At 48.7% G+C, this 13,776-nt stretch overlaps 3 protein-coding genes across 3 annotated transcripts; 2 read left to right on the plus strand and 1 right to left on the minus strand.

Moving 5' to 3' along the window:
* Positions 1 to 508: 508 nt before the first annotated feature.
* Positions 509 to 2,039, plus strand: N7484_003416 (putative flavin dependent monooxygenase; the record flags this gene model as incomplete). The annotated part of the gene is made up of 2 exons (XM_057113836.1): positions 509 to 579; positions 644 to 2,039. 2 exons carry the CDS (start codon positions 509 to 511, stop codon positions 2,037 to 2,039), a joined length of 1,467 nt encoding a protein of 488 aa, XP_056973976.1.
* A 1,032-nt stretch (positions 2,040 to 3,071) lies between these two features.
* N7484_003417 (uncharacterized protein) lies at positions 3,072 to 5,362 on the plus strand (the record flags this gene model as incomplete). The annotated part of the gene is made up of 3 exons (XM_057113837.1): positions 3,072 to 3,518; positions 3,571 to 4,359; positions 4,412 to 5,362. The coding sequence occupies 3 exons, from the start codon at positions 3,072 to 3,074 to the stop codon at positions 5,360 to 5,362; spliced, it is 2,187 nt and encodes a 728-aa protein (XP_056973977.1).
* A 569-nt stretch (positions 5,363 to 5,931) lies between these two features.
* pksP (polyketide synthase alb1) lies at positions 5,932 to 12,463 on the minus strand (the record flags this gene model as incomplete). The annotated part of the gene is made up of 3 exons (XM_057113838.1): positions 5,932 to 11,778; positions 11,829 to 12,120; positions 12,177 to 12,463. The coding sequence occupies 3 exons, from the start codon at positions 12,461 to 12,463 to the stop codon at positions 5,932 to 5,934; spliced, it is 6,426 nt and encodes a 2,141-aa protein (XP_056973978.1).
* Positions 12,464 to 13,776: the final 1,313 nt, after the last annotated feature.

A 13,776-nucleotide genomic window follows, 5' to 3' on the forward strand; every position in this document is an offset into this window, starting at 1 on the left:
AGCAGTCTGCGACCATCAACATACTATGGGGAGGATCAGATCAAAGGGAGCGAAAGGCTGAGAGGTGAGCGTTTAAAAAACGCGGGTGCAACAAAGAACTGGAAATTGCGGGTTGCAGTTTGGTAATACAAGCGTAATGAAACGGCTATTGATAAGTGTTTCAATGTGTTTTAATGTTTCGCCAATACTGGTATTATACCTAAGGAATATGGCATCAAGATCGTAACTAACTACTTCATAGGCATAAACTATAGACTATAGTTATATTTGCCTGTTCAAGTATTTCTCAAGCTCGGCTTCAAGCTTAAATGACTGCCCTAAACCAAGGCGAATCTTTGACTTGGTATCTCATCAAATCTTGGAACAATGGCAATCTTCAACTATATCTGCTAATCATGACCTTCCCATGCCCCCGATAAGCTCCACCGCTCCACTATGGCGCGAGTGCTAACCGGTCGGCTTCTCCAGCATAACCCCTCGCCCGACAAGCAAATTGGATCATAAGGATATGGCATTCCCACATCCCATTCGACGGGTGGCTGTCATAGGGGCAGGGCCCTCTGGTCTCGCTGCGGTGAAGTCAGGAACCCCCATCATGCTTGTTTTCTAATTGGTTCGACCACGTTGCTCACCGACAGAACAGATACCTTCGGGCAGAGAAGTACTTTGAACATATTGATGTGTTTGAGCAAAGAAGCTCCGTCGGTGGCGTCTGGAATTATACTCCCATTTCTTCCAAAATTGGTATTTCCACCTCTGTGCCCCATTTGAATCCGCATGAACCGGTTGAAAAGCCAATATGGATCAATCAACCTGAGGGGTCGAGCGAGCCCATTTTTGTGTCACCGATATATGACAAGCTGGAGACCAATATCCCAAAGGAATTAATGCGATACTCGGACCAGCCTTTTCCCGAGGATGCCCAGCTCTTCCCTAAGCACCGTACCGTTAAGCAATATCTGGAAGAATATGCCAAGGACACGAAGAGCTACATTCAATTTGAGACTCAAGTCAAAGATGTGAAGCTTGAGAACCCAAGGTTGAGTACTTGGGCCTTGACCACAACCAATCTTCAAACTGGCGTAGAAACCACGTCCACCTACGACGCTGTGGTTGTGGCAAGCGGTCACTTCAATGTCCCGTACCTTCCAGATGTTCCAGGAATTGAAGTTTGGGATAAGGCCTATATCGGTGCTATTACTCACTCCAAGCTCTATGACTCTCCTGAATCGTTTCGAGGGAAGAAGGTGGTGGTAGTTGGAAGTTCTGCCTCAGGGCTCGATATTGGAGCTCAGATCAATGAAGTCAGCAAAGGCAAGGTGATTGTCTCCCAGAAGTCCGAGTCGTATATGGCTGCTATGTCTCCTTCGGATAAAATCATTCGTCCCGAGATTGTCGAATTCTTGGCCCCTGCCGAACATGACCGAAGCATTCGTTTCGCAGATGGTCATATTGAGACGCAAGTCGATGCTATCGTCTTTTGCACTGGATATTTCTACTCTTTCCCATTCCTTTCATCGCTTGGGCCGCCTGTTGTGACGCATGGATGGCGTGCGAGGAATATTTACCAGCATCTATTTTATATCGACCACCCTACTCTTGTCTTTCCTGTTCTTTCACAGCGAGTCATCCCCTTTGTCATAGCAGAGAATCAAGCATCTTTGTTTTCTCGTGTATGGTCGGGGCGGCTTCTGCTTCCAGAAAGGGGAGATATGAAGGCATCGGAAGACTCCGAAGTCGCACAAAAAGGAGATGGGAAGGCCTTTCACGTCATGCCCTTCCCTGCGGACGCAGACTACCTAAATCATCTATACAACTGGGCAGCTAGTGCCAAACCGCGTCCGGGGATCGAGGACAACGGGAAAGGAAAATTGGGAGTATACTGGGGAGAACGAGAGCGGTGGATGCGGGCCTTGTTCCCTGAGATTCGGCGAGCCTTCGTTCAGAAAGGAGAGCAGTGTAGTAATATCAAAACAGTTGAGGCGCTCGGATTTGACTTTGAAGCCTGGAAACGGGACGAGAGGCAAAACGAAGTTTAACGGGGGGTTTGGTCATTCATAGAGATAGAGATTTGGTTTTCAATAATAGCAGGGTTCAAGGATGTGGACATGGGAGATCGATAAGCGGATGTTGCATATTCAATGGAGATTTGCTTAATATCAAAAATGAGAATCCTTCCCAAAAAATGGCCAGTGGGCTTCACTTTTCTGAGAGAGTTCGATTCTCTGTGCATTTTCATTTGAAGTGAATCGAACCATAGTGAACGAACCGACGAGCGTGTAGAGTAGGCAAAGAACACGCTAGTCCCGAATAAGCTAGATCACCAACCGATAATCCCCCATCACGTGACACTGTCCGCCATCTCCACCTCGAGCCGGGCCATTCACTCCTCTATACCTCCAGTTCGGGTGCTTCACCGCGGTTGGGCCAATCCTGCAGCTGAAAGTGACTATCCAAAAATACATACATATATGACCGGTATTTACTAGTATGTTCCTTTTCTTTTCTGACAACCTTTATCCCTCATATCGTCCAATGTGCCTCGAAATCAATTGCAATCGCAACACCTTGCGCACCATCCCCTAACTTCAAGCCCAGGTGGCAGTCAACCCTACCGTCTTGGGTCAAATTCTGCACTCAATTTGAAGTGCCAATCTTGTGCAAAGCTCCAGGTTTCTTCAAAGTTCTTCAAATAAAGAACACCAGCTGCGCCAGCAGAGCATAGATGCCAATTTGAAACTCGGAGCTGGCATACTGATCTGCACGCAAATCAAGGTCGAAGACTGTCAATACTTGTCTTTTTGATTTGATCAACACTGTTACCTGTCAATATTTGACTTGTTGAGAGCATTTTGATCATTAACTTGCTCTTGTTCTTTCTTTGATCTCCATCACCACCCCTTTTTTGCTCTCGACCTGTTCTCGAGCCTTCTTTTTCTCTAAACAGTTCCTGTTGCCTCCTTTCCCCAGGAAAAAAAATTTCGGGACTATTCCCTTATTCAATCTGGTACTTTTCTTCAAAGCGCCTGTTCCAGGGTTTCCGATATCCTGTGAGGCATCCACGTGCCAGTATGGAAGACAAAAGGTTCCACCTGGGAAATCCCATATCCTCTGTTCCTGCAAGTGATACACCATCTTCTGTCGGAGATATAGAAGCTGCAGTGCCTCCGTCTTTTCCTGAAACGGCAATTCCTTTGAGCGTTCGGGCAGAGGAAGAGAACATGGCACACTCTCACACTGCCGTCCATCATGCTCATGCGGATTCTTTACTGCACTCAACCCATCTCGCCCATGATGGGACTGGAATTCAGACCATTCAGCCTAGTGCATTGACAGTGGGCGATGTTGAAGTGACCCAGCCGGGCGCTGTCCGTCTTGGTCCGGCCGAATTTGCCTTGACACTGCCCATGGATTCAAGAATAAAGGACGACTACGAGCGCGTGATTTCAGATGGAGCTTCAACAATGCAGGAATATCTGACTCTTTCTCGTCACAATTCTCGGACTCCATCCTCTGATGTAAGTTTAGCTTGAATCCATCACGGATTATGGCTAATTTACGCGTTTGCAGCGAGATTCGTTGCAGTCAAAAGTTTACGAAATTATAGCTCGACTGAACAATGTAACCACTCATCCTGACTTGAATATCCCTGAACACCTGGCAGCGGGAGATAGCGGTCTGGAGTCGCAGGCCAAATGGGCAGAGTATTCCAGCTCTAAATTCCTTCTACTCGGGTACTTGATTGAACTTGCAAGCACTCATGAGCTTCATATCATCATCGCTGTCCAAAACGATCAGAAGCAAACCATTATTGAGCGCTATCTTCGAGGCAAGGGTTTTACGTACACTCGGCCTCGGGAAGAGTTGGGTGGTAATTTGGAGGTATCTCTGGCGAAAGGCCCTCTCAGCTTTGGGGTTCACTCCAATGGCAATGTGCGAGATATGTTCAGAGCCCCATGTGCAATCCTTGTTTTCGACACGGCATTCAATCCCAGCAGTCCGGCCGTGGAGTATATTCGTAGAACATATACTCGCAACGGCGGTCTTCTTCCCGTTATTTGGCTCTTCATTTCTAACACTTGTGAACATGTTGAGCGGTGCCTCCCAGACACGACCGAGTCTGAGCGATTGCGACTGCTTTTGCAATACACTGCTCGGCTCCACGGTGAAGCAGGTGATCTCCAACATGATGCCCTCAATGTGCAGGAAGACGCGGAAGAAATCGTCAACTATTTACTGCACAGTTTCGCTTCTTGGCAACTGCCAATGGTTGAGTCCCTTAACTTTGCGCCTTCCGAAGAATCGGATCAGACATCATCGTCTGACGAGTCCCAAGTGGCGGCTCAGAAGCGTTCGTTAGTGAGTCAATGCATTAAACCATCTTTGTTATATCACACTAACCCTTATTCAGCCTGACGATGATAAAGAGGACAACACCTCTAAACGCGCCAGAGTCGACCTTCCAGGTACTAGCACTCAGTCAACAAAGGATCCCAGTCAAAGCCTGGAAGACGAACTTCATCATTTGGAAGCAAATCTTGTTCAAATGAAAAGTAACCACACCGTCGAAAAAGAGCAGTTAAAGCACGAGTTGAATCAGTGGCAGTCCCGATACCAGGACAAGGATAGATCATTGAGTAGTCTCCAATATCGGTATGAGAATCGAAAGAACGAGCTCCACAAGGTCCGGCAAGAACGTGACAAGTTGGAAGCATCCAAGAAGTCCATGGAACAACGAACAGAGAAATCAAAAGAAGACGTCACCAAGTTGAAGGAGGAACGAAGCCAACTGAAGAAGGAACTTGAAGAGGCTCGCCAAGAACTCAAGAATGGTGGCGGCTCACTGGCGGAGCTCGAGGCAGCCCGCGAAGAGATCCGCCTCCTGAAAAAGGACGCCATAAGCCTGGAACGCAAGGCCGACTATGAAAAGAATCAAGCGGAGTACACTCGAGAGCAATACCAAAACGCATCTAACGCTGCTGCTCAGGCTGGGAATGAATTGCGTCAACTCCAAGCCGAGAATGAGTCTCTCAAACTTAAGGCCGATAACAACTCCGTTCAACTACGCGGAATCGTCAATGCGAGTGACTCGGCCACCCACATCTCCCGAATTGAAGAACTTGAGCTTATGCTTGCCTCTCGTAATGACCTCCTGCGCAGGAAGGAGGAAGAGCTGCGAGAGATCCGCAAAAATCGACCTTCTACCCGCTCGACCAGCACACAACCACGAAGTCCAAAATGGGCCGCATCAAGTCGCCCAACGAGCCCTGGGGTGAACAATGGAAATGGAAACGGCAATGGCAATGGTGGCCTCGCTGGTCGAGGCAGTGGCTTGCGTTTCAGTTCGGAGGTTTTGCCGTAACAACGGGTCTCCCTCGAAACTAACAGAGTTATTTTTAAGATTCAATATCTATGATAGGTTTCAATCAAATCATACAGATCAAACTACCTACTTATTGAAGTAGTCTATGACGCACACAGCTTTGAAGACTCCATCAAACTGTTCTAGATCCTTCCATTCAAATTTGCAACGTTCCCTTGCTCTACCTATGACGCTGCTGGTCAGCCTGGCCAGAGCATTTTTAGTCTCGTTACATTTCAATTGTCCCGCCCAAGTACAACTCAGATTTCAAGCAAGTAAAGCGCAGATCAATTCATCCTTGAGCCCAAATGGTCTACCAGAAGTCTAAACTTAATCGTACTTTTTTCAAAAAAAATTATTATAAGAAATTATAATATTATTGGCCTGTATCACCAAATCATGTATACAATGGTAGTAATAGACACGAAAAATGCTCACAGAATCAAAGAAAGAATGAAGCAAAAACTCCGGCAATCTTGTCAAAATTAAAAATACATAAGAAACAGAAGAAAAAAATGAAGGACAAAAGTAGAAGGAAATGACAGGAAGAAACGTAAAAAGCCATCGCTTTAAGTCGAAGACTGCATAGCTCCAGCGATGAACGCTGCCAGCTCCTTGGACTTTTCACCACGAGTCATGGTGAAATGATTGGCGCCCTCCATCACAGTAATACCACCGACATTCTTCGGGCCAACAAGTGTATCCCATCCATTGGGACCAAGATCAGTCCGGTTGTTCAGTAGCCATAACATCTCTCTGGGGTCAGGGCTGCCATCCTCGGCAGGTGCAGGGCGAGGATCGTTAGGCTTGTTACAAACACCATCCTTAGCCCAGACCATGAAAGTCTTGGGAATCTTTTTGGCGAGATTCTCGTCGTTGAAGGGGAAAGGCGCAGCCTTGTATGCATCAAGGGAGTCAATAAAGGCCAGGAAGTGGGGAAGTAGCCAGCTAGGCGGGGGAGCTTTGCCCTCGCCGAAAAGGCCGATGGTGTCGAAGAAGCGGTACAGACGACGTGGAAGCTTCTCGAGGCCAATGGGGAATGGAGAATCCAGAAGGAGGAGACGATCGACTTGCTCGCCTTGGTCGAAGATCAGATGGCGGGCTGCGTCGTAGGCGCAGATACCACCTGCGGACCAACCACCGAAATTGTACGGACCCTTTGGCTGGCGGCGACGAATTTCGGCAACGTAAGGATATGTCAGCTCGTCCAGACTGAACTTCAGCTTCTCCGGGGTCCGCATGTAGGGGCAGTTAAGTCCGTACACGGCGACGTCTGGAGAGATACCTGGGATTGTGGCGTAGGATGTAGCGGATCCAGAGCCATCTGGGAAAAGGAAGAGCTTCTGCGTGGCTGTCTTGGGGTTTCCTTGGAGAAGGATGGAGGTTGCGGGGGGATGCTGAATTGCAGTGCTAGAAAGGGCCTTGGGTGCCTCTTCCTGGATCTGCTTGGGAAGTTGAATCGGCTCAGGGGCAGGAGCCGCCTTTGGCTTCAAGTCAAGAGCCACTTCAACCTCATTGATAGTTTGGTTCTCAATGAAAAACTCTCCCGACAGCTCGAGGTCCAGAGTTTCGCGGATCTTGCCCAAGACAGTGAGCGACATCAATGAGTCCAGACCCATTTCTGCAAGGTTGACATCTCCTTGCAGTTCGTCAGGTTGGACACCAATCTCTTCAGCGAGGATTTCACAGATTTGCTTCATACTGTCATGTTGCTCAGTCTCGAGCACCATGGTCTTTTCGTTAGCAGGCGTGGGAAGACCGCTGGAGTTGGGAGTCGAGAGGTCAGTTGAAGATGCTGCGGATGACATGTCGTTATCACTGCCGGATCCATCACTGCTGCTCTCGGGGTTCATTGAGGCCAAGAGCTGCTTGAAGTCCTTGATCGTAGGCTGATCGATGAAGACATTGGAATCCAGGTCGAGGCTCATTTCCTCTCGGTAACGTCCAGTCACTGTTAAGGAGAGCAAAGAGTCAACTCCATAGTCTGCAAAGTTCAGGTCGTCTGTCATATCAGAAGCAGAAAGACCAACTTCCTCTGCCAGGATATTCAGAGCCTTCACCGCAATACCAGAACCAGCAGATTTGGGAGAAGATGAAGCTTTCTTGACAGGAGGCACGCGAGCTTTCTTGGTGTCAATAGGTGCGGGTCTGGTCTTAGCCGCAGCAGGAGCAGGCTTAGAGCCAGCAGGAGGAAGGGCCATGTCCAGAATTTTCCGCGACAGCGCCTGGAACTTGACGCCACCATAGACGGCAACAATGTTGTCTCCCTCAAAGAGGTATACATCACCAGCGTAGATCGAGTCTTTCCAAGGCTGCATCCGAACATAAGTACGGTATGTGACGCTGGGGTCAAATTTCTTCAAGCAACGCATGGAGTCCCATCCATGGTTGACGAACACCTGGTTCTTCGAATCGATACCATCGCTGGCATTCATGATAAAGCCAGAGAGATGACCGATGCTGTCAATCCAGAATGGATTGCGGTGGAAGTCTCCTGGAGGAGCAGCAAACTTGACTAGCGCAGTGGCTTCGTGCTGCTCACTATCTAGAATAACTTCTTGGATCGACTTATAGTTCTCGTCGTAATCCACAAGGGCGCTGAAAAGCTTGTAAACCATTCCACGCTTCATGCGATGAGCCCCACCAGACTCGGTACTTTCCTGAAGATGTTGAATGCTTCGCTTGATGAGGTAGGTATGACGCTTCCATTCTTCTGCAGCCGCATGGGTGTCGAAGAACTTGATGGTGCAAGTAGCGTGGTCAAGAATCTTCTTACCCTCAGGAGTAACAGACCAGACCTTGACCTGGGCCTTCTCCTCGGCCCAGTTGGTTGTTGCTGAAACACGGAAAAGCTGCTTGCCACCCTTGGCAATGAGGGGCTTTGGCACAACGACCTCACATACATCGAAGCCACGCTCTTTCCATTCAGGCTTATACTTTTCAACCAGAAACTCGCCCAATGTCTGAGCAATATCCGCATAGAGCGAAGATGGACAGAGAGCAGCACCATTGACCTTGTGACCCTGAATGACACGGTTCAACTCGGGATAAGCAATATCGTTTTCGATGGTCACTGTTGCCGTGTTGCTGTCCCCATTGGTCTCCAGAATCTTTTGGGCAGAAGTTGTCAGGAAGGTGGTAACAGGGGTAGTTTCAGCAGTGGAGGTTGCAGGGGCACCCTTCAGGAGACAGAAGTTGTTGGTGTATGGAATCCAATAGTTCTTCAGATCCCACTTGTAGGCAGGAAGGTTGAGGACCTCATGCATGGAGCTGAAGTCCTGGTGGTATTCCTTCCAGCGAATGTCCACTCCAGCCATGTAAAGAGCCGAAAGGCTTGTCGAAAGAACCTTCCATGCATCCTCCTGGCGACGGAGGGATGCGACTGTGAGGACCTGGGGACCAAAGGTAGACTTCACCATTCCAGAGCACACTGGGTGAGATCCAATCTCAACCCAAAGAGTCTTGTCGCTCATTAACTTCTCGTGGCGGACAGCCTCCAGAGCAGCAAGGAAGTTGACAGATTCACGGCAGTGGCGAGTAAGATAGGTGGGGCCAAGGACCTCAGGGTTAGCCTCCTTGATGACATCCCCAAGAAGAGCAGACACAAAAGGAATCTTGGGCTCATTAAAAGTAACTCCCTTAGCAATCCTCTCGAGGCTTTCAAGAATGGGGTCAACCTGAGCCGAGTGGAAAGCAAAGGGTACCTTAAGCTTTGTAGCCTTAAATCCTTCGTTGGCTAGCTTTTCGGCAAACTGATCAATCTTCTCGCTAGCGCCACTGATGACAGTCTCACTGGGTGCGTTGATGCAAGCAACTTCAGCGAGATCACCTTCCAGGTACTGCTTTACCTGGGCCACTGAGGACTTGACAGCCAACATGGCGTGAGTGCCCATTTGACATTTCTCAGTGAGAAGCTGGGCCCGTCGACCAGCGAGGTAGATAGTATCACTGGTGCTCAGAATACCAGCAGCGTTTAATGCGGCATACTCGCCCAAGCTATGTCCAAGAACAAATGCCGGCGTGACACCAAGAGATATCCAGAACTTAGTCAGAGCCATCTGAATGCAAGTAGTTCCTAGTTGAGTCACGATAGGACTGAGCTCCTCCACAGGAACGCTTCCATTCACCAAAGGCACGATGGATGGGAAATCGAAACTCTGTACAATGCGATCCAAATGTTCAATATGGGTTCGGAATTGAGAGTTGTTCTCAAACAGCTGGCTTCCCATACCGCTGTACTGAGCTCCTTGGCCAGTGTAAATGAAACCGGCTCCAGGTGCAGTAGCAGGGACAGGGGTAATACTCTCACGGTTTGCACTTGCGTTCAAACCAGCTCGGATTTCATCCAAGGTAGAACCGGTAGCACTGGCCCGGAATGTATGGTGAATGCGCCGGGCAGTGGTGGTATAAGCAAGATCGCCAAGAAGCTTGGCCTCATTTACATTGAACAGATTCTTGTTAGTGTCAATGTATTGAACCAGAGCAGCGGCGTTGTTCTTAAGGGCAGACTGTGATCTCGCCGAGATGGTCACTGTGTGCACAGATCGCGGGTCGCTGCCAGTGCGCTCTTGGATAGGAGCATCTTCCACTAACAATGCAGTGTTTCCACCGGCGGCGGAGAAGTTGTTGACAAAGGTGGATCGCTTTCCACCAGCAGGGCGATTCCATGGAGTAGGCTCCATAGCAATGTGAACATTCCGTTGCTTAAGATCCGTGGGAAAGTTGTGGTTGATCTTAGTCTTGATTCCACAGTGGGGAGGAATCATGTTCTTCTGCATCATGACCAATACCTTGATCAGGGCAGAGACACCAGAGGCGGATTCTCCATGACCAATGTTCGACTTTGCGGAGCCAAGGTGGAGGGATTGAGATGGACCACGACGATAATCGGGAGCGAAAACTTCGAGAACTGATTGCATCTCCACGGCATCGCCGGCCTGAGTGCCGGTTCCGTGCATCTCAATGTAGCTAATGTCTTTGGGGCTGACATTAGCTTCGTTGAGAAGTTTGTCAAAGATGAAAGCCTGTGCTCCGGCAAGAGGACGAGTAATGGAAACAGACTCGGCGGAGTGGTTCGTGTATGCGCCGTTGATGATACCATAGATGGGATCGTTGTCTGCTTGAGCATCTTCAAGTCTCTTTAAAACAACAGAACCTATACCGTCAGCTCGACAGTAGCCATCGGCGCCATCGTCGAAGGTGTTGCAGTTTCCGCCTCGCGAGAGGAAATGACCTCGGTCAAGTCCAGCGTGGTTGTCAGGGTTGGTCAGGACGTTGACACCACCTGCCACGGCAGAGTCACAATCATTCTTCCAGAGTGAGTTGCACGCGACATGAATCGCAGCAAGACTGGAGGAACACGCTGTATCGACACTGACACTAGGACCGCTGAATTTGAAGTAGTAGTTGATGCGACCTGGGGTAAAGGCACGGTTACCACCAGGAATGAAGTAAGTATCAATGTCTTGGCCACTGTTGATCTCGCGGTAATCGTCACTGGTCATGCCATAGAACACACCAACTCGGTTCTTCTGTGTAGATGGGGTGCTGTCCGGGATGAAACCGGCCATCTCGAAGGCTTCGTACGCAGTGAGCAGAGCCAATCGCTGGGCGGGGTCTGCCTGTAATGCCTCACGAGGGGACATGTTGAAGAATCGAGGATCAAAAAGACCCGGCTCGTTGATCCAACATCCGTATTGAACTTTGCTGGTGTTTCGCCGATTCCCATCCATATCCACATGAGCTTTGACGTCCCAACGGTCAGCAGGGACTTCGCGATGAACATCGAGTCCTTTGTATAGGAGATCCCACAAAGCTTCGGTGTCAGGGGCCTCGGGGAAACGTCCAGAGAGACCAATGATGGCAATCTTGGATTGCTCTGAGCGACCACTATGATTACCACCCTTTGAGTCCGTCTTTACATCACCGATGGCATTGTCGAGCTCAATATCCAAAATTCCAGATTTCTTCAGCGCGGTGTGGAGACTTTGCGTTGCGGTAGTAGAGACTGGTAGTAAAGTGCATTTTTCATCGGTCATTTGTAGAGTCGAGGAGCATGCATCAACGACCTTATCCCAGCATAGCTGTTTCAGAAGAATTTCTCCAAGGGAGAATCTTAACAGCTCTTCAAAATCTTGAGCTTCGATAGCTTGCCCTGTCTCGCTTGAGATGATGGGAATTTGCGGGACGTAGCTTGAGAACTCGTCTTTTGGCCAAGATTCCATGATCCGGTCGATATCCCTCTCGTCATACAGATGAGCGGCATGATATGGACCGTGAATAGGAGCTCTCAGAGGCTTTTGAGCTTTGGAAAGTGACTTTTCAATGAATCGATCCAAAGTAGTTGGGGGACCACTGATTGTCACGCCGTTTAGGCTAACAGCGCTAACATATGGCTGGGAAGCCCGGGGAACAGCCTGTTATGGGTCAGTCTTTTTTCTCTTCTCTTATTTCCTACATTACTCACATTGATGTTGCCGAATTTCTCAATTAGTTCTAGAGCCTCTTGCTCCCGAATTCCCGATACCAACACAGACCAACTTGGCGATGCTGAATTGTTCGTCTCCACCAAGTCCTTGACTTTGAAAACGCACATTCCAAGTCGAAGGGCCAGAACAACGGTCTGGACACCCGCCGCCATGAGCTCTCCAACAGTCTTGGATGAGCTCACGGCTGCGGAAGCTAGCTCGCCTGTGCAAAGACCGACAATGAAACTCTCGGATCCAGAAGGATAAGCATTTCCAAGGTCTCCATAGTAGCTAATTTTTTACCGTCAGCCATCAGATTCTGTCAATGGGGATTTATCGAGCCTTACTGAACAAAACATCCCAGCTGATAGATGGTCGTCAATGTGCTTTCCAATGCAGCATTGGGACCATGCTCACGGTATCTTGCCAGAAGATCGACAATGCTCGTGAAACGGGGGAACATCTGCCGCTCGGATGGCGGCAGCTTGCTTATCTCAATTCGCAATGCATGATAGCATTTCTGGAAGAAGGCAGTCAGGAGCGAGTCATTCTTGGCTTGCAGAAGGCGACGAAGACCCGAGTCGAAATCAGCAGTTTGATCTCCGAAGAGATACACACGACTGGGGCCCTGCATACTCTATCCCCAACACTGGCCAGGGAATGCAAAACTTTACTGGGAAGGAAACAGATGGAAAAGAGTTTACAAGCAGGCGCGAATTCATGAACATGATATTTTATACATCTACTACGGCTGCAACCTACTATGTGGGGCAGGTCTGGATCGGAAGGCATCATTCATCATGGAAGCGTTTGTTGCCTTCGAATAAATTTTGGATTTTCTTTTTAATTCCCTGTTTTTCCTTGGGAATGTCATCCCAAAAGGGACAAGACGTGTTCTATCAAGGAGATCGACCCCACCAAACCGTCTGCGTGGCCTGCCTCGGTAGCATCCGGTCGAATGGGAAAGGGGTCTGGCTAAGCTATGAATGGGACGTCACTTCAGAGCTGTGGTCCAAATAATATTGATAGTTGGTGCGAACCTCGAGATGTATTCTCCCATATTATCTATAGAGTATGATCATTGACGTTATAAAACAGTCTATTACTCAGTTCCTTGGTTCTAAGATAGGATGCTGAACTTTTTCTTGCGGCACAACAACCCATAGTACTTGGAACCTCGCGGTGATGAGGCTATCCACATGCTGTTTGCGGACATGACTGTAAATTTCTTTTCTGGTGTGAAGCTAAAATGGGGGACTTTAGGTAATTCGCCCATGACATATGACCTAATCCCAGGATTAGGCACTGGAAAAGACTCATGTAGACCAAAAAGGCCCTATAGTTGCAATCGCCGTTTTCGGAATGTTGCACCCGGCCTCGGGATATGTAGGTCACGTGATGAGTTTGCCCTAGGCACATTGCGGTGTTGAAGGGATTGAACCTTATGAAAAACCTTGGAATAGCGAAAGGGACATCAAGTAAAACTGCCTTTTCCTCTGGGCTGTCTCAGGGCATTCAGTCCACCCGAACAGGGGCATCTCAAGCTTCAGGGCATCTCCAGGTACTACGAATTTAGGCATAAAGTCTTGCAAGTTACCATTCCAGGGCGTGGCTTGGATGAGTCTTAGAACATGTCTCGGCAAGCCGTGGCGCGTCGATCGATCGGGCTCGGAATGTAACATTGTGCAAAAATAGTAAAATGGCTGAAGATCTCATGCGAATCGAGTAAGTGGGTATAATGACAATGAGCAAGGGATATATAATACGTCATGACTATCTGCGTGGTTGAGGATTTGCTATCGAATTCTGAATTAATAATCATTGTAGGTGACAGCAGGCTTCAGGATTCCTGAGGCAATAATTCATTTTATGGAAGGTTTTGACGGAGCTAAGCTGGGCTCAGAGGTGCCGAATTCAGGGAACGCAACCGCCGGAGCTGCTCATAAA

This window comes from Penicillium longicatenatum (genome assembly GCF_028827895.1).
Source record: "Penicillium longicatenatum strain IBT 33135 chromosome Unknown contig_2_segment0_segment0, whole genome shotgun sequence".
Classification (NCBI taxonomy): domain Eukaryota; kingdom Fungi; phylum Ascomycota; class Eurotiomycetes; order Eurotiales; family Aspergillaceae; genus Penicillium; species Penicillium longicatenatum.